Consider the following 19,995-nt stretch of genomic DNA (forward strand, 5'->3'; position numbering starts at 1 on the left):
TACCACACACTTTGTCAGAATCGTATGATTTTATAACATGCAGTCTCAGAGTCTCAGCAAACACCATGGATACATCCCCGTAAACACCTGGAATCTGGAATCCCCACGGACACTCAGAACCTCAGATTTGCCTCTGTAAAGGCCAGAATCCTGAAGTGCTGGCTCTGTGGGTGGGCACGAGGGGCTGGGTGCCCTGCCCAGGGCTCTTGGCCTGCTGCGCAGTAGTGGGTGGTCCCTTAGTGAAATCTGCTTGGATGTCAGTGGGGCTTCTGCACCTTGGTATTCTGCAAGAGGGTCTCCCGGTGGCCCCCTAAAGCTCTCCCAGTACTGTAAAGCTTTAGGGGCTCTGAGAGTGGGCCGCTCCAGGAATAAGGGACTTTCTTAGCTTTGCCTTGGGTTCTGGAGGGAGAGCACAGCTGGCCAGAGGGCTGGAGGCTTAGGTAGTTGAATACCTGGCAGGTGGGAGGTTGTGGGGGAGGGGCACCCTGCCCACCTGGGATAATATCAGCCTCCCCTCTTCTTGCCGTTGGTGCTGGACACTCTGTCCTGCAGGAAGTTGCCATGTCATAGAACAGCACTGGAACAGGAAGCAGGACACTGAGTTCCAGCTGCAGCTCTACCAGGGAGCATCTTGCAGGGCTGGGGAAGAGCCTCCATGTCTGGGCTTAGCTTCTTTATCTGCCAAGTGGGGAGGAGAAGGCCTCCTCCACCTGCCCTTGAGGTGGATGTCCCTAAGCCTGGGATGTGACGAGATGGGGAAGGCACCAACTCCTCAGAAGGAGAGGGGGCCAGCTGAGCCCACACGCAGGGAGACTCCAGCATCAGGGGGTTTCCGGGGCAACTCTGCTTTTAAAGTTTAGGAAACCTTATGATTGGATATTCCTGCCTGATTTTATTTGAAAAAAAGATTTCTCTGTTTGAGAAAAAAAAAAAAGATTAAAAAACCCCATTTTGCCGTAGGCCAGCCTCCAGACTGACAGTGCCCAGAATAACCCTGGGCAGGCCAGCTAGAGTGTCCCTGCTAGCCAGGGAGATGGTATTTGGAGGATTGAGCTTGTCAGCTCAGGAATCTAATGGGATTTGAATCTCGGCTCCACCATTTTCGAGTGGGAGACCGTGGATCTGAGTTAGCCTTTCTGATCCTGTTTCCTCTTCTACAAACAGGGAAATTGAAATGAGAGAATCTTATGCCCAAAGATTATATGATCATTAAACCAGTACTAATAATCACCACCTGACCTCCTTACTATGGGTGTGTGGGGGGGTGGTGCCATCGCGGGCTCAGGTGAGGAACTGCCATCAGGTACTGGCTCCAGAGGCTTCCAGAAAGGACCTGAGGGAAGAAGCGGTACTCCTGTCTGCTGTCAGTGGGACCTGGCAGGTTAGATGCAGGTAGAAGAGGCGTCCTCCCGTGATTCCCAGCAGCAAGGTCTCTGCCCCAATGAGGGAGGAGGGCCTTTGGCTCCCCTGATTGCGTGTGTCTCCCCTCAGTCCCTTATTCATTCAACGTAAATTACCAAGCCCAAGCACCAGGGGAGGGGGCTACTGTGGTGAGTGACATGCCTCGTCCCAGCCATCAAAGAGCCTTCAGTCTAGGGCCCCCGTTCCTTACTAGAGGCTGACTTTGAGTAGGAAGAACCTAGGCTGTGAACTTCCCACGTGACTGTGAGCCCACCCATTCTCTCCCTGAGCCTCGGTTTCCCCACCTGTAATGTGGGTGGGGTAAAGGGTGTGCAGCTGGTACTTTGCAGCTTCCTCCAGCTCAGGCATGGGGTTAGTCTGTGATTCCAGCTTTACAGGGAGTCAGCACGCCCCAGTGCAGATGCTTCTCTGAGCCTCCAGGCTGGGTACAGAGCCCCAGAGCCCCTGTGCTTGCCCTTGTCCCAACAAGGGTCCTGCTGCGGTGGAACCATCTGTTGACGTGGCTGGTGCCCCTGCGAGAGTGTGAGCTCCTTGGAGGGAGTGACTTTGTCTTGCTCTTTGCCATGTCTCCATGTCCAGCACAAGGCCTGGCAGAGAGCAGGGCCCCTTTAAATGTGGCTAGAAGGATGCATAAAATATGTACAGGGCAACTCAAAGTGTAACCGGGGACTGCCATCAGTGGCTCACACAGGGAGGAAGGTCGGGGCTTCAGGGCTATTGCTGAGTTGGTGGTGGAGCTGGGAGGGAGTCCTCTCGTCCCCATTTCCCTCATTCTGGTAGTTGCCAGAGGTCCTTTGGGCTGGTTGAGTGGCTGACGTAGCAGGGACCCCTAGTCTCAGAGTTGAGCCCCCACGGTCCATTTTCCACACGCATCCCAAAATGTGAGCATGTATGTTCCTGCACAGCTCAGAGGTGCTCATCTCACTTAGAGTAAAACTCATGTCCTTGAATCAGCCTGCAGGCCTGGCGTGCCTGGCTCCTGATCCTGCTGCAGCCTCAGGCTCTGCCTCTGCTCCTTGCTTACATGGCCGCAGCCACAGCAGCCTTCCGGGCATCCCGTGAACACCCAAGCACTGTCCGTCTGCGGGCCTTTGCATTTGCTGTCCTGAGAATGCTCTTCTCCCAGATATCCCCATGGCCCGCTCCCTCACCCACCCAGGCTTCTGTACGATTGTCTCCTTATCAGAGAGTCCCCAGCTCTGTCCACCCTTCCTAGCACTTGTCGCTATCCGACCTTCTGTTATATATTTAGTTACCCACTATCTGTCTCCCATGTTAGAGTGTAAACTTCTGGAGGGTGGAGGTTTTGTCTGTTTTGCTCACTGTTGCATCCCCAGTACACAGGGCCAACCACGAAGACGCTCTCAGTATATGCTTGAGCAAGTGAATGTATGGGTGATGCCCTGTGTGTGTCAGGGTATGTGGCAGGTGTCCTTCCCCCTTGCGCATTGAGGCAAAGAGGCTTCCTTCTGTTTGGCACAGATCTCAGTGCACAGTGGGTACTTGGCAAATCAGTGTTCCCTCCCTCCTTTCCCACCACCCTTCCTTTCTATCCGGCCAGGCTTGCACTGTGCAGTGGGGATAGGGTGATCATCAGACCCAGCTTCCCCCAGCAGGTCTCCCAGCTGGGAATGGAACTTCCTATCTCCACCTAAACCCCTGCCCCTCTGAGCTCATGTCCCACAACTTCTGTCCCCAGGGAGGAGTGACCACCCACACCTCACCAACCCCTTGACTGACACGGCTATGCTAGAGCTACAGCTAGGGTTAAACAGAGCTCCCGATGAACCCTATTGGTTTTTCCCCCCAACTTTCTGGTGTGTCCATATGGAGAAAGGGAACTGTGGGCACCTTTGAGAAAAGACCATATACAGCAGAGTGTGTGTGTGTGCCTGGGTGTGTGTGTTACAGTGACAGGGAAGCGTCTCCAGAAAGGATACCTTCTCCTCCATCGCCACCTCTCTCTCCCTCTCTCAAGATCTGGTCTGCCTTCAGTGGGGAAGGAGGGAGGGCTGACTCGGTGTGACCTCTCAGTGCTGTCTGTAGTGAGGATGGTTCTTCACTGGGGGAAGACGCCTGGAGAGCAGCCAGCAGCTCTGTCAGCACTGGGATCTTTGCGGCTGGCCAGCTACCGTCCAGCCCTCGCAGGGCCCCAGCTCGGAGGCCCAGCCCCTCCCTGGCTCCCAGCTCCCCTGCTGCTCTTGCGGGTCTTGGGGACTTTACCCCAGGCTTGGGGAAAACAAACCCACTCTCCAGCTTTGTTCTCTTGGGTTCTGCCTCTTTGGGTCTTGTCCCCTGCATCTGTGGGATTCAACTCTGTCTCTGTGCTGTGTCTCTCTCCGGGCCTCTGGCTGCCTCTCTGAGTCTTTCCCTGCCGTTTCCCACCCTTCAAACCCAAAGTCTTCACAGCGAGGCCCCGGATCACCCTCTGGGAAACCCGGCTGGGGAAGCACACTGGGATTAGTCAACCAATCAATCAGTCAGTCAATGCCACTTCCCTTTTCTGTCATCACCAGCCTGCGTAAGGTCTGTCCTCTCTCTGCCTGCGTACCTTGGTCTGAATCTCCATCTGTCTCAAACTGGCTCTGGCCTTGCTCTGCCTGTGTTCAAATCCTGGTCCTACTGTGAGACTCTGGTCAAGCAATTTAACTGCTCTATTAACTTACACTGATTTAGTTTCTTCATCTGTAAAATGGCATAATAGTTCCTACCTCATAGGACTGTTGTGATGGTCAAATGAGATATTCCACATTCACACACTTTTTTTTTTTTAGATGGAGTCTCGCCCTATAGCCCAGGCTGGAGTGCAGTGGTGCAATCTCGGCTCATTGCAACCTCTGCCTCCAAGGTTCAAGTGATTCTCCTGCCTCAGCCTCCCAAGTAGCTGGGATTACAGGCATGTGCCACCACACCCAGCTAATTTTTTTTATTTTTATTAGAGACAGGGTTTCACCACGTTGGTCAGGCTGGTCTCGAACTCCTGACCTCAGGTGATGTGCCCACCTTGGCCTCCCAAAGTGCTGGGGTTACGGGCATGAGTGCCCAGCCCCACGTTCACACTCTTAACATCTTAACATTGCTTGACACATGGTATATGCTCAGATAAGTATTCACTGTTATCATCATTTTTTTTTTTTTTTTTTTTTTTTTTTTTAGCAGAGACGGGGTTTCACCGTGTTAGCCAGGATGGTCTCGATTCCTGATCTTGTGATCCACCTGCCTCGGCCTCCCAAAGTGCTGGGATTACAGGCGTGAGCCACCGCGCCCAGCCTGTTATCATCATTCTTTAGTCATTTTTGCTGAAGGCATTAAAGTGGGGAGAGACAACATGAGTTTTTTGTAGAAAGAGTTTTGTCTCCAGCTCCCTTCCTGCACTCTTTCCCCCTTTGCTGCTCTCCTTTCTGGATGCCAGAGAAGGGAGCAGATCCTTTGAGCCATTTTTCTTTCTGCCACTCTCCTTGGCCCCAGCCCTGGGTGGCCTCTGGGCTCCTGCTCTGTGCGGAGCCCTGGGGAGACAGGCTCTGTGGGCCTTCCTTCCGGGGCAGCTGTGGCCTGGAGCTTCCCATTTTGTATTCCTCCTCTTGTTTCATGCAGCCTTTTCTCCTCTTCATCGGATCTGAAACCTTCTTTGCCTCTCTCTGGCTGTGGTCGCAGCCCAGCCCTGGGTGGTCCTGAGGGTTTCCCCATCTCCCAATATCAAAGGTATCTTTCTCAGGGTGACCCTGGGGACTCCCTCCTTCCTCAAAGTCATTTGGAAGTGGAGCTGAGGGAAGGTGGACATCCCCATCCACTAACTTCTGCCCAAAGAAAGTGGGGTCAAAGAGAAGACCTCCCCTGCCTCCTTCGCTGTTCACTCACTCGCTCCCCAGGAAAGGGACTGGGGCCTCTGAGAAGTGAGGGGTGGGGTAGACAGGCAAAGCCCAAGACCTGGGTCAGACTGCCTGGGCTTGGATCTCAGCTCCATCACTGTGTGACTGTGGGACTCGGTTTTCTCACCTGTAAATTGGGGATAATAACAATAGTTCTAACCTCCTGGGATGGTGGTAAGAATTAAATGAGATAATGCATGTAAGGTAGTTAGGACAATGCCCAGCACATCATAAGCTCTAAAGAAATGTCAGTTACTGATACTTTCCATAGGGGCAGAACTGAAAGAGGCCTCAGAGGTTACCTAGATCTGACCCAGAAGGGAAAAGGTCTTTCGCTGTGTCACTGAGGCTGGGGATGGGTGGGTGGGAGCCCATGGTTCTTGCAAGTGGCACCGAGAGTCGCACCAGGAAGGCACACAGTGGTGAAGGGCACTGACCGTGGAATCAGACACTGGACTCAGACCTTACCCTGCTCTTCCCAGCCATGTGACTCAGGCAAGCCACTTCACCTCCCTGAATTTCATTTTCATTAGCCAGTGAATGGTGTTAGTCATCTCCACACCACAAGGCTGTTGATGAGCTTATTAAAACTGGCTTACTGGTCACTCACTCTGAGCCGGGTGTGGGATAGGCGCTGGAAGTCAGAGTGGTGATAAGACAGATAGGTTCTTGTCCTCGTGGAGCTTACTTTCTGCTGGGTGGAGACCGACAATAAAAATAAGAGTTTCGGAGAAGAGCTCTCAGGAAAATGGAGCAGGGGAATGGGGTAGGGCTGGACTGGGGAGGGTGCTGCCAGCATTAGACATCATGGTCTGGGAAGGCCTCTCTGAGGGGCAATATTTGCACCACAACCTAGGAGATGAGGAGCCACTCTGGAAGCTCTGGGCAAAGCAGCCTCCAGGCAGAGGAACGACATGTGCAAAAGCCCTGTGGTGGGAGCGTGCTTGGTGTGCTAGAGGGGAGAGGCAAGGAAGGGAGGCAGGGCTGGTCCACAGGGGCCAGGCTGTGTGCCCTTTGCGGGTCCCATTGAAGAGTTTACATGTTCTTCTATGTGGGTTGGGGATCCCTAGGAGGTCTTTAGCAGAGAAGGGACACAATTAAATTTATATATTTTTTGTTGTATGTTTTGAGATGGAGTCTCACTCTTTCGCCCAGGCTGGAGTGCAGTGGCATGATCTCGGCTCACTGCAAACTCTGCCTCCTGGGTTCAAGTGATTCTCCTGCCTCAGCCTTCTGAGTAGCTGGGACTACAGGTGTGCGCCACAATGCCCGGCTAATTTTTGTGGTTTTTTTTTTAGTAGAAATGGGGTTTCATCATGTTGGCCAGGCTGGTGTCGAACTCCTGACCTCAGGTGATCCACCCGCCTTGGCCTCCCAAAGTGCTAGGATTACAGGCATGAGCCACAGCGCCTGGCAAATTTATATTTTTAAAGGATTTCTCTGGCTGTGGTGTAGAGGAGAGATGGATGGGTGTGAGAGTGGCAAGGGGAAGGGGCTGTTGAGTTGTGCAGGCTGGAGGGGACGGTGGCCCGGCCAGGGCAGTGAGGAAGTCCGATGAGCAGGGTGAGATAATGTCATCAACTCCTCCGCCTGGCCTGGTGCAGGCCCCACAAATGGAGCTGTGCCTGAGCCCAGATGAGGTTTCCAGCTCTTGAGAGCAGCATCCTGGGGGCTTGGGTCATGGGAGTGGATGCGTGATGCTGAGGACCTGGCCTGGGTAGTGTCTCTCTCTTCTCCTTCTCCTGTCTCTCTCTCTCTGTCTCATTTTCTCTCTCCCTCTCTCTCTTTCTCTGAGAACTGCTGCTGCTATTACTCCCCAAAGACTTTACATAATTCTGGCCCGGCTCCCTCCTCATGATGTCATGTGCTGAGTGGAGTCTAGGTCACTCCATCGCATGCTGCGGTCGGGGAGAGAACAGACTTCTGGCTCCCCTGGCGTGACGGCCAGGCGCAGACCCTCCCCATGCTGGGGTGGGGGTGGCTAGGCTTGTGGTGGGTGGAGGTGCAACCTCTGCCCCAGGCCCTTTGGACAGCTCAGGCAAAGGCCAGGGCTTCCTGCGGTGGCCCTGGCTGGTGAGGGGTGGGGGTTGTGCTGGGAGGCCTGTCCCTCCAGACCTGGGGGCCTCTCCCCTGGAGCCCAGGCCCCAGTAGAAAGAGGCAGGCAGTCCTGAGGTCAGTCCCTGTTACTGGGTGCTGCTCTGAACCTAAGTTTCCTACACTGTAAAATGGGGACAAAGACACCCAATCTCAGGATGGATGGCTTCAGTGCACTCTAAGGGGAGCATAGCAGGAACTGTTCCGAGGACAGAGGTCCAGGCGTGTGCTGGGAAGGGCCAAGAGGGAGTCTCTCCCTTGGGCCTACTTGGGGTTGTCTGGGCCCCAGCTCAGTGGCTTTACCTACTTCCTGCATCTCCCATCCCTGCCCCTCTGCTAGACCCCACTTCCTAATCCCAAGGAGAAGGAGAGTAGGGTCGAGCCCCTTCCCCTTGCACAGGTAGGGAAACTGAGGCTCAGAGTGGGGTATGGCTTACTCAAGGTCACATAGCCTAGGATGGCAATGCCAGAATGAAACTAGACCCGGTGAGCCCCAGCCCCAGGCATTTTCTGGTCCATTTTGCAGTGTGGGATGTCTGCAGCCCTCAAGGATGCTGGGAAGTTCAGGTCATAGTGCAAGACCTGGGGAGGGAAGCTTTGCTGCTCCTCCACCCTTGCAGACACATCCGATATCCTTCCACTATATTTTCGTTTTTCTTTTCTTTTGGGAAAACAGTTTGGTTTTTGCAGTTTGTAGGAAACTTAAACAACATTTATTGAGTTTTCCCTCCCTGAGAACAGAGTGCTAAGCTCTTCACAGCATCATTTTGTATAATCCTCCCAATAACTATTGAAGATTATACCCCCATTTTACAGGAGAAGAAACTGAGGGCCACGGTCATACAGTTGGGGCCAGGGATTCATATCCAGATTTGTGCACCCCAAAGCTCTCACCTTTTCCCCTCATCAGAAGCACCTGAAATTGTCCTGATTCCCCCATAACTCCTCACCCACTGTGGGGCCTGAGCTTTACGAAGAGATGGAGAAAGCAAGTTTCAGAGCTGCTGTGATGTTTGGCCCTGGGGAGGGAGCTCACAGAGGAAATGACGGAGTTTGACTTAAGGGGAACAAGGAGGATCAAGGGCTTGCGCCCACCGCCATCTCAGCGTTGGTTAATATCCCTGAGTCAGTGTTGACTAGGGCTGGGGGGAGGTGGAGAGAAGAATGTGCCTCCCCTTGTTTCTAGAGTTACTAAATTCTTGTTAGATCTTTAAATTTTATGTAAATTCTTCTTTTTTTCCCTCTTGGAAAGGTGGGTATCGTATTTTAATTAGTAGTGGTGTCAAAGGAGGGCTAGATTAATTATTGGAAATCTCAAGTTCCAGATGGTTTTAATTTTCACAGCAGGGCACCAGGGTCTATATTTGTAAATTTTTTAATTAAAATCATACCTAGTGTATTTTAGGGGCACTGAGGTATACTCTTTGTGGCTCCAAGGATACTGTACTCAGGAATTTGGGGCTATGATTTTTGTTATGGAGAAGCAAGTCCCTTGTCACTGAAATTAAACTTTTGTGGGTGAGGGAGGGGCAGGGGCTAGGAAGCAAGGGGTCAGGGAAAAGAGTGCACGAATTGGGAGTGGGGCGGTCACAGGCAAATAAAGCAGCTGGTATTGGGGAGTCAGGCACAGCGGTTTAAGACCAGAGAGGAGAGAGAGCTAAAAGAGGGCGCATGGCCTACCCAAAGTCACACAGCAGCATACTGGGGAGAAAAATGTGGGCTGGTGGAGTGAGAGGAAAAGATTTGGACACAGCATACCTAATCAAGGGACAGTCACTCTTTGCCTGCTTGATGTCCTTGTTCAGGCAGGGCTTTGGGGGATCAGCTCTGGACCCCTCATCCTGAGGGAGGCTCTGTGGAGCATGGATGGTGTAGCATGGGGTCTCCCATCCTGGGGGGAATCCCAGTGGGGATCTGGTCCTGATTGGGATTTCTGGGCTCCTGGGAGTTAGTTACCCTTCAGCTTTGGTGGCCTCCATGGACGGCAGTGGAATATCCTGCATACCCTTTCCTAGGGAGCTCGCACCTTACTCCCTGTGCCCTTCCTGCTATGAATAGCCAGGTTAAAGGTGCTGGGGGCACTAGCAGGGGCTCCAGATGTTTGCCCTGCAGGAAGGGGCCACAGACCTAACTTTTGGAGGAAATAGCTTGACGTCCTGAAAGGCAGGGGAGGTGTGCGTGCACATGCCTGCATCTGTGTCTATCTGTCCCCTTGGTCCCCTTAGCTACTTCTCTGTGGTTATTTGTATGGCATCTGTCCTGATTTGGGGAATGGGGTTATTTTTGTGATTGTCTGTCTTGCTTTGGGTTTGGGGGATGGGGTTATTTGTATGGCCGCCTGTTCTGCTTGGGAGAATGGCCTTTTTGTATGGCCGTCTGTCCTGCTTTGGGAAATGGGTTTTTTGCACGGTTCTTTGTCCTGTTTGGTGGAATAGAGTTGAGGGGCTAGGGAAGGTGGGTGACGATGGGGAGAAGGGCACACTGGTGTTCAGCCACAGGGGGCAGAACTCCCTTCTGGCTAGAGCCATCTGGATCCCAAGTGGAGCCAAGAGAGGCTGGAGGAAAGGGAACAGGTGATAGGCAGCTTCCATCTCCCTGCCTGAGGGGCAGGGGACAGCTACTTCTCTGACTTCTCTGTGGTTATTTAGGCATCTGTCCTGTGGGACTTGTTAGGCCTCCCCATGCCTGATTTTGGGGGAGTGAGGGACCAAAGATAGGACCAGGGACCATGTCACTGAGCCTTTAGACCAAGCCATTGCCCCTGGTAATAAAATGTGTCTTGTTCTCCTTCTGCCTTTCGAAGCCCAGCTCCTAGTGGAGACAGACACCTTCGGTAGTCAAGTCCGGATCAAGGGCAAGGAGACGGAATTCTACCTGTGCATGAACCGCAAAGGCAAGCTCGTGGGGAAGGTGAGTGATGGTTTGGGATTCCTGGGAACTTGGGGTTCCCCTCTGGCAGCTCTGGGAGCTGGAACAATGTGTCCAGGGCACTGTCAGTCCCAAATGGAAAACAGGCCGTGTGTGTGTGTGTGTGTGTGTGTGTGTGTGTGTGTGAGAGAGAGAGAGAGAGAGAGAGACAGGAGAGAGAGAGAGACTGTAATCTCTTCCTTTCACCCCATCCCATCCCCCACTTCTCTTCCCCGGGCACTTGAACTCACCAGGCCGAGGTATCCATGGCTGTGTCTCTCCTGTTGGGTGTGGAGCTCTGGCTTGCTTGGTAGTGGGAGAATCCTTGAGGGGCTCTGGGGCACCCCGGCTACATGTCCCTGACGTCTGGGAGCAAGGAACCGGCAGGCCAAGGGCTGTGGCTGCATCGATCGTTTTAACAATTGCCAGGGGCTTACCGTCCTGCAGCAGTGACCTCTGGAACCTGGCCGCCTCGTCAGCGCTGGGCCTCTTGGTTCTAGCATTTCAGAAAGATTTTATTACTTTGAAACTGGCAAGAGAGCTGCATTTAACAAATTAGGGTGGGGGCAGGAGTGGGGGTGCAGGTTGGGGGGACCCTCGGGTTGGGGAGACCCACGTGTGTGGGGATCTGAGTCTCCAGTGATGCTGCTTCTCAGCACCCCTGTTCGTTTCCTGGGCGCGCTTTTTTGCAAAAGTCATGAACTGGCTTCCTCTGGGTGTTCCAATGGAAGGTGTTATCCACAGGAGCTCTATGGTAGGGTCAGGTTCTCTGTCCCCTTCTCTCTGCAGGGACTGACTCCCATATGCAGTTTGTACAACCAGGGTTGAGGGGGTTTTGCCTGGACAGGTGGAGTGGGGTGGAGGGTAGGCCTGGATTCTAAGGGGGATGGGCTTGTGCTTGGGGGCAATGCCCTGGCTGATTATTTGCGGTTCATTACATCTTGTTGGGGGTGGGGGAGATGACTTCAGTCTTGCTGAAGCCATGTTTTTGATTTTTTGAATCCCCCAAGTCTTATCCCTCTCCCTTTCCCCCATACCAAGAGGCCGGGGAGGATGTAACAGGCCAGAGATCCCAGCCAGGGCATTGTCGCATTATTTTGTTAATAATTACTGTCATAATAGCTTCCGCTAATTGAGCACTGACTTTCTGCCTGGCACTGAACTGAAACGCTCCCAATGAATCCCAGGAGGCTGCCACCGCTACCATCCCCATTCCACAGATGAGGAAGCCGAGGCTTGGCCACGCCCGGGCACTTGTCCCAGGTCCCACACTACAGCTCGGCGGGATTCAAAGCCCGGTTTGGAAGGAAAAGATTCCAGCCGCACTGCCCACACCAACTGAGGCTTCTCAAAGAGCAAAATAATAGTAATCCGCAGAGCGCGGCTCCGGGATGCCGAGGAGTGGTTTTAATTAGTGATTCACTTTCCGCCGTTGCGAGGCTGGCCGGCCGGCGAGGGGGGTCGGGGCCGGGGCCGGGGCCACGGACTGGGGCGCGGGCGCCGGGTCCCCCTGGCCTGGCCGGTCCCCCTGGCCTGGCCGGTCGTTTCCTGTGGCGGCGCGGCCCAGCCCCGCGTCAGGCGCTTTGTTCTCCTGCCCGCCTGGGCCGCCTCCCAGGCCCAACCTGCTTTGAGTTTTCGGCTCGTTTTTCTTTCTCCCCCAGCAGGGGCCAGCGGCACCCGCCAGTGCCCGTGCCCACGCCGCGGCCCGCCCTCGCCGTCTGCGTGCTGTTCCCGGCATCCTGACCCCAGGAGGGCTGCGCGGGGGTCAAAAGAGCAGCCCCGTCCCCTCGGGCCGCCCCCCCACCCCGCCGCCGGCCGCCTCCCGCCCGCGGGCTAGCCGCTGAGTCACCGCTTCCACAGGAGCCGGCTCCGATTTCCTGCCCCCTCGCCCTCTCTCCCGTCATTAATATTGGTGACGGTTCAGCTGGCGCGGCGCACCCTGGCGCAGCGGAGGGAGGCCCGGCCCCGGCCCCCGGCGCCTCCCCCGCTCCCGCCCGGGCCTCCACGCCCGACCCCAACCCTTGCCAGCCTCCTGTCTTCTGGGCCCACCCGGGGGACTCGAGGACGCCACCAAATCCACCTGTCCAGGCTTGACCTCTGCCCCGCCCAGCGCCCCCTCGCTCTCTGGCCCCCGAGGCGGGAATCTGGCTCCTGGGCTGCGGTCCTCTCCACAGCCTCCCTGCCCAGTCGGACCTTAGGTCCTGGGAGTCCCCTCCTGCCCTAACCCCTGCCACCGCCTCTGTTCTGGCCTCCTACCATCCCGGAAATCGTTGCCCCAGCCGCCTGGCGTGTGGCTTCTGCATCTCCAGGCCTTTCCGCGCTGCCCACCTTCGGCTTTCTACAGCACATACGGCATTGGAGGGCGGCACATGACCTGCCCTCCACCCCCATCCAGCTCCAAACCCATCCATGGGTCCCCCCACCTTGCTATGGGACACCAAAGGCCCTGGGGAGCCTCCCCGGGCACATGGATTCCTTATGCTCCAGATGCGTGGCACTGAGCACCGCTGTTCCATGGACGGGGCCTTTGGGCACTGTCCATGCTGTGCCCTCTGCCAGGACTGCCCTTCCCTCTGTCCACTTGCCCTGAGTCCTGGCTGGTCATTCCCTGACCCCTCTGTCAGCCCACCCACCCCGGAGCCCCACAGTCCCTCGCACAGCCCTCTGTTGCCTGTCTGCTAACCTGGGTTGTCACTGTTTGTCTTTGTGCCTGCATCCTCTGTCACACTGGGAGCTCCCTGAGGGCGGATTCTGCATCCATTCATCTGAGTTCTGTGTACCTGGCCAAAGGGCTCCGGGGGCACCAAAGAAATAGAAACATGGTTCCTGCTGTCTGTGGATTGACTCTTAAGCTACAGCCTGAATTATTCACATCAACCCAAGGGAGTCTAAGCGCCCTGGCCTTGCTGAGCCTCAGCGTCCTCATCTGTAAAATGGGAATGATAATCTGGGCACTTAGTAGGCAGGTAGGCACTTGCTAAGTGTTAGTCCCTTTCCCCTTTGGAGCCAGGTCGCGAGGTCACTTCTTCACCTGTGGGAACGCCTGGTCTCAGCTCCAGTGCCGACTCCTTTGGAGTGGCTCAACGGGGCAGCTTCCTTGGGCCATCTGTGTGCCAACCCTGCACATCTGTGGCCACAGCAAGGGTACCTGCATCGAGCCCTTGACAGAGCTTTCCAGAGGTTGCAGGCCCTTGCTGGAGTTACTCTTTCTGCTGCATTGTACCAATCAGATGCCAAAGCTGTGTCCCCAGCCCCTGCATGTTCAGGCGGCCCCCCTTCTCCTTGCTACCCTCTGGAACCCATGTCACCTGGCCCAGGAGGTGGCGCTTCCTTTCATTTTGTAAACAGTTGTTGAGTGTCTAGCATGATGTGCTAGGCATTTTTTTCCCCATCTCTGGAGACGCAACCCAGATTGTATTTTTCTCATCTGCCACCACCTATTGCGATCACTGATGAGTCCTTTTTGGGGCAACATAGAGCCACAGACCTTTTCAGGGCAGGGGAGTGCTCTGCCCACCAGCACATCTTTGTTAAGATGGCTTTGGTTGCAGATGGCTGAAACTTAACCTAAAATGCCTTAAGCAAAAAGGGAATACGGGGCTTATATAGCAAACAACAACAACAAAAACCAACAGTCCAGGGGGTAGTTCTAGTTTCAGGTAAGACTGGATCTAGGGGCCAGATGAGGTCATCAGGATTCCATCTTCAGATCAAATGGAAGGACTAGGGCTCCAGTTTGGGAAGCAAGAGGTTGGAGGTGGTAGTAGGAAAGAGATCAAATTCTGCTACATCATCAGGGTTCTGGGATGGAATATTCACTTACTCTCTACATACTGATGCTTCTGCCTTGCCTGAACCAATGAAGTCAGAGTTTCCGGGGGTCGGGCCCAAGCACAGGTGTTTTTGTTTTTGGAGTCTCTGCTGTGGTGAGCAGGGTCATAGAGGTAGCCAGGAGCAGAGGCAAGCGTCAAGCCCGGATGTAGCCTGCTGTTAGCTTCTTATCCATTTTTGCCTGAGGTCACGCAGGGGAACTTGTGATCATCATAGCCCCAGGGCTGGTTCCCAAGATTCGTGAATTTCAGCCCAAAGCCCAGCTCTTCAGCCCTTTTAAGTAAACCCAGACGTGCATTGAGCCCGCGTGACTGGCACTGGGTAGCTCCTTGTACATCCAAAACCTCGCTTTGTGCCAATGGTGGCTATGTGGGCCTGGGGGAGGCGAGATGTTTTGATGGGCAGCACCTGCTCCTCACCTTTCCCCCTTGTGGACCTCTTTGGAACTGGGCAGAGGAGAAGTGAGCTGCAGTGGCTAGGGCAGGTTCAAATCCCAGCTCTGCCACTTACAATCTCCATGACCTTGGGCAAGGCCGATTTGCTTCTGAGCTCTGCTTTCTTCTACCAAGCAGAGCTGAAGAAGAGGATGAAATGCAGTAATGGAAGTAGCAATGTTTGGCCTGTAGTTGGCAATCAATAAATGGTTAATGACTGAGTAGGGAGACCAAGTGTGCGAGACAATCTCTAGGGCTCAGCTTGCTTTGTCTCCCTAATCAGTGTGTCTCAGGAGGGACCTCTCATAGCTTCTGCTTGTCTCTGGGACATTTATAACAGATCCAGGAGGGAGAGTCTGTTTTCTTCAGGAGGAAACCCCTTTCATGTGTCATCCCACCGTTTCCATCCTAATGAAAATGCGTTCAACCCCCAATGCTCGGGGCACCCCTGTCTTGAGCTAAGACCTGTGCTCAGCAACAAGAGAACTGAGAAGCAGCCCTGACCTCAGCAGGCACTTGGGCTAATGCGGAGGCAGGCAGATATGGAATTTCTCTGTTGGGGCATGGGGAGGAGAAATGGGGTTCAGAAGATGGAGTATGTGAGCCCATTAAGGCTTGACGCTTGAATGGAGTCTTGAATGAGGAAGAAGAATTGTCCAGGGAGATAAAGGGAAGTCCTGGAAGGCTTCCCAGAGGAGGCAGTTTTTGAGCTGAGCCTGGAGGGATGAAAGCCATTTTCCAGGCAGTGGCAGGTATTCTAGGATGGGGGAGCATCATGGTGTAGCCTTTGTTCTGTTTGCTCCAACTATTTGGTTGAGACCAGGCAAAGAACCTGGATTCAGGTTGCACACACAGCTTCCAGAATTTTCCATGGGGTACCCAGAGCCCAGGGACCACTCCTCTCCACCTGCCTTGCACACTTACCCTGGCTTTCCTCACAGTAGACCTTCGCTGCTCACGCCACCCATACTGTCCTCTGGGTCCCACGTGTGTGTCCCAGGTCTGCCCATGCCTGTTCTGCAGCCTCCTCGAAAGATCTCATCTTCCAGAGAGTGTTTTCTTACCCTGCCTGTCCCTTTCTGCAAAGTTCAGCACTTTGTCTGGAGGGCCCAAGCTTGCCCTCTGCTCAAAGGTGAACGTTCCTGGAAGCTCCAGCCTGTTTTCCACTTCAAACAAAAGGCTGGAACTCGCACCTCAGTCTCCACACACAGCCAGACCGCTGGGCTTCCAGCTTGGCTGGGCATCCGTCCGTAACGAGGAGTGGGCCCGGCCTAAATTTGGAGATGTTAGTTGGAAACTCGAGTGCTGCTAATTCAGGCCTTCCAACTTTGTGTTTCCCACTCTTCCCCATCGAGCAATTCGGCTGTCTCAGAGAGGAGACTAACACCCTGCCTCCTCACCACCCCCTGTCCAGATCAGATCCAAGGAAGGCACGCCAGCCCTGTCGGGAATAGCTGCCGTTCAGGAATCATCTAGCAAGCTCCTACTGTGTGTCAGATTCATTTATAAGCATCACTCCTACAGTGTCTCTATGATGCAGAAGTCATTGTTCCCATTAGGTAGGTGAGGAATTTGAGGTTTACAGAGTGGGACTGACTGGCCTGAGGTTACACAAGGGAAGTGTTAGAGGTCGTTTGTTTTCTGACTCCAAATCTAGTGCTCCTTGCCCAGCAGACCCAGGCTCCCAAGGGAGTTCACACATCGGCCCAGGAGCCTGAGATCCCACAACCGACGGCACAGTTTGGAGTTTGGCCATGCGAAATCTCTTATTTTTGGAGGCCCCCACCTTACTTCATACCAAGTATTAAAATGCACCACATCCCACATGACATGTAATTTATATTTAACTAGATCACAGTGGAGTTGAGTTACAGCTGAGTAGCTGATTTAATGTCAGGTTTTATGCAAATCTATCAGGACTCATTTCTGTTGTAAGCGATAGAACACAGTATCACCTGTTTTAAAGGAAACGAACCATTATTGGCCGACATAACCGTGAGGTAATGTGAGCTTCAGACGTGGCTGGATCTAGAGCCCAAATGATGTGACCAGGACGTAGTTTCTGTCCTTCTCTCCTCCTTGGCTTTGCTTCATCTGTGCTGGCTTCACTGTCAGACAGGATCTCCCCTCATGGTGATAAAGTGGCTGCCTCTGCTTCAGCCTTACAAACTCCTCTGGTTTAAATCCACCTATGTTTGGGGTTGCCTAGAAAAGGTCTCAAGGAACACTGATTGGATGGCTTGGGTCACTTGCTCACCTGTGAGCCAATCACTGAAGCCACAGGGAAAATAGTGTCTGGATGTCTTGCTCTGGTAGGGATGAAGTGGAGCCCTTGGGCTATCTGGGTGGAGAGTGGGGAAGGAATAGATTTCTGAATGACAATGGGAGTCTGTTACCTAATTGTGGGGTGGGGGAAAGATGCAGGGGCCAGTAACAAAAGTTTACTCCACAGATCCAGGAAGTGAAGGCTCTCTGTCCTGTGCTGCCCCAGCCACAGCCTCCTGCCCATGCCCCTTGTACCTGCTGTCTCCTCTCTCTCCTCCTAACAAAGAGTCTTCACTCGGCCAAACTAGAGTCAGGCTCCTGAACCTTCTCTTATGCCCATCTGTGCACTTTGTAAAATCCAGTTTTAGCAAGAGCCCTGCTAAGTCAGTTTAGCAAGGACCCCCGACTCTTGATATATGATCAGGGTCCTCATCCTCTTCCATCCCTCAGGTGATGTCTGGTCACCCTGGCCTGTCCTCAGCAAAGTCTCTGTTAGGTGGCTTTAGTCAGAATCCCCTACACCCTCGATGTTTCCTCTTAGTCATTTTCCACTCTGCTCCTTGGCTATAAACCCCCACCTGCCTGTGCCGTATTCAGAGTTAAGCTCAATCTCTCTCCCCCACTGCAAAACTTCATTACAGTTGTCCCTACAACAATCGCAATGGTCCTGAATAAAACCTTCCTCGCTGTGCTTTGGCAAGCATAACTGAGTCATTTTTTTCTTGAACACTCCCCCTCTCTCCCCTGCAGCCCGATGGCACCAGCAAGGAGTGTGTGTTCATCGAGAAGGTTCTGGAGAACAACTACACGGCCCTGATGTCGGCTAAGTACTCCGGCTGGTACGTGGGCTTCACCAAGAAGGGGCGGCCGCGGAAGGGCCCCAAGACCCGGGAGAACCAGCAGGACGTGCATTTCATGAAGCGCTACCCCAAGGGGCAGCCGGAGCTTCAGAAGCCCTTCAAGTACACGACGGTGACCAAGAGGTCCCGTCGGATCCGGCCCACACACCCCGCCTAGGCCACCCCGCCGCGGCCCCTCAGGTCGCCCTGGCCACACTCACACTCCCAGAAAACTGCATCAGAGGAATATTTTTACATGAAAAATAAGGAAGAAGCTCTATTTTTGTACATTGTGTTTAAAAGAAGACAAAAACTGAACCAAAACTCTTGGGGGGAGGGGTGATAAGGATTTTATTGTTGACTTGAAACCCCCGATGACAAAAGACTCACGCAAAGGGACTGTAGTCAACCCACAGGTGCTTGTCTCTCTCTAGGAACAGACAACTCTAAACTCGTCCCCAGAGGAGGACTTGAATGAGGAAACCAACACTTTGAGAAACCAAAGTCCTTTTTCCCAAAGGTTCTGAAAGGAAAAAACAAAAAACAAAAAAAAAGAAAAACAAAGAGAAAGTAGTACTCCGCCCACCAACAAACTCCCCCTAACTTTCCCAATCCTCTATTCCTGCCCCAAACTCCAACAAAAATCGCTCTCTGGTTTGCAGTCATTTATTTATTGTCCGCTGCAAGCTGCCCCGAGACACCGCGCAGGGAAGGCGTGCCCCTGGGAATTCTCCGCGCCTCGACCTCCCGACGACAGACGCCTCGTCCAATCATGGTGACCCTGCCTTGCTCGCAGTTCTGGAGGATGCTGCTATCGACCTTCCGTGACTCACGTGACCTAGTACACCAATGATAAGGGAATATTTTAAAACCAGCTATATTATATATATTATATATATATAAGCTATTTATTTCACCTCTCTGTATATTGCAGTTTCATGAACCAAGTATTACTGCCTCAACAATTAAAAACAACAGACAAATTATTTAAAAAACCATGAGGCGAGTGGTGGCTGGTGGCAGGGCGGGGGCAGGGTGGCCTCTGTGTCTCATGCTTTCTGGTTGGTCTGTGGTCTTTGCACTGAGAGCTAGGGCCTTGCACATTCATTCATTCATTCATTCATTCTTTGAATTCAACATTACTATGCACCAGGCGCTGAGAAGGCAGCCTTAGAACAGATGGAAATCCTTGCTTTCCGGGATATTCCATTCTAATGGGTCATTGATTCAGTGGCCTCTTCAGTCATTTGTTCATATGCATTTACTCATACCTCTCATGTGCCAAGGCTCGATTCTCGACCCTGGGGATTTATCCAAGAACATGGAAGAAAATCCCAGCCCTCAGGGAACTTCACTTCTAGTAATTCATTGATTCATTGCTTCATTTGCTCATTTCTTGATGGATTTATCCATTCAATATATATTTCTTAGGCACTTACTAAGCGCCAGGCACTCTTCTAGGTACTGGAAATTCATCAAAGAATAAAACAGACAAGAAATCATGCCTGTCAGAGCTTGCAGTCTAGGGATTAATTGAGTCACTTGTGTCTTCCACACCAGTGTTTTGTCAGGCACAGGTTGAACAAGGGAATATGGTGGGAGGATCTAGATCAGTTTGGGACCTGGCGTGTCTGTCCTCACACTCCCATGGGCTGGAGCTTGAGGAATCTGGTGATGTTACCTTCCAAGAACCCATCCTTCAACGTCTTATTTCCCAGGGCCTGTCCCAGGATGTCAGGGAGAGGCCAGGTTAATCTCGGGATTGAGGCAGATTGAAGATTATTGAGTCCTCTGCCCTGAGATTTGGGCTGTGTGAGCAGTCAGGCTTCAAGTGGGGGACTGTTTCTGTTTCTTCCCCTCCCCATGGCCTCCAACCTAAGTGTCTTTGTGGGGCAAACCATGTATTCCTGGTGGGGCAGGAGGTAGCCTGAGGCAGAAGGCACCTCTGCTGCTGGGGTCCTGTGGCTGTCACCTGCCTGCCTTGAAAACTACCCCCCAGGGCTGGCCAGGAGAGGTCCCCATGAGACCCTAAGGAGAGGTGGGGGCAGAGGCAGTGGGGAGGGGTAGGAGTGCCTTCTCTGCAGGTTCCTGGCTGGAGTTGGCGTTCCACTTCTTCCGAGCGCAGCTCTTGGTCTTGCCCTCGCTCTCTGCGTCATGAAACCTTATCCCTTCACCCCTGGGCCCTGTCCCGCATGTCTGTGGCTTGCCCTCCTGTCCATCACAGCACATTTCTGTAGAATTTTGTGAAGCTCTTTAGCTGCGCATCTCATGGTGTTCTCAGGATGCCTTTATTATCCCCATTTTATAGATGAGGAGACTGAGTCTCAATAACAG

At 53.3% G+C, this 19,995-nt stretch overlaps 1 protein-coding gene across 1 annotated transcript in view; it reads left to right on the forward strand.

The window, feature by feature from the left end:
- Positions 1-18,656, forward strand: part of FGF18 (fibroblast growth factor 18) — a 37,669-nt gene extending 19,013 nt beyond the window's left edge. The window contains exons 4-5 of the mRNA XM_034960959.4: positions 10,189-10,295; positions 17,573-18,656. Of these exons, the coding sequence (XP_034816850.1) occupies positions 10,189-10,295; positions 17,573-17,839 (374 nt within the window). The 3' untranslated portion in view covers positions 17,840-18,656. The remainder of the gene's footprint in view (positions 1-10,188; positions 10,296-17,572) is intronic.
- Positions 18,657-19,995: the final 1,339 nt, after the last annotated feature.

The sequence above is a fragment of the Pan paniscus genome, chromosome 4 (genome assembly GCF_029289425.2).
Source record: "Pan paniscus chromosome 4, NHGRI_mPanPan1-v2.0_pri, whole genome shotgun sequence".
Lineage (NCBI taxonomy): Eukaryota > Metazoa > Chordata > Mammalia > Primates > Hominidae > Pan > Pan paniscus.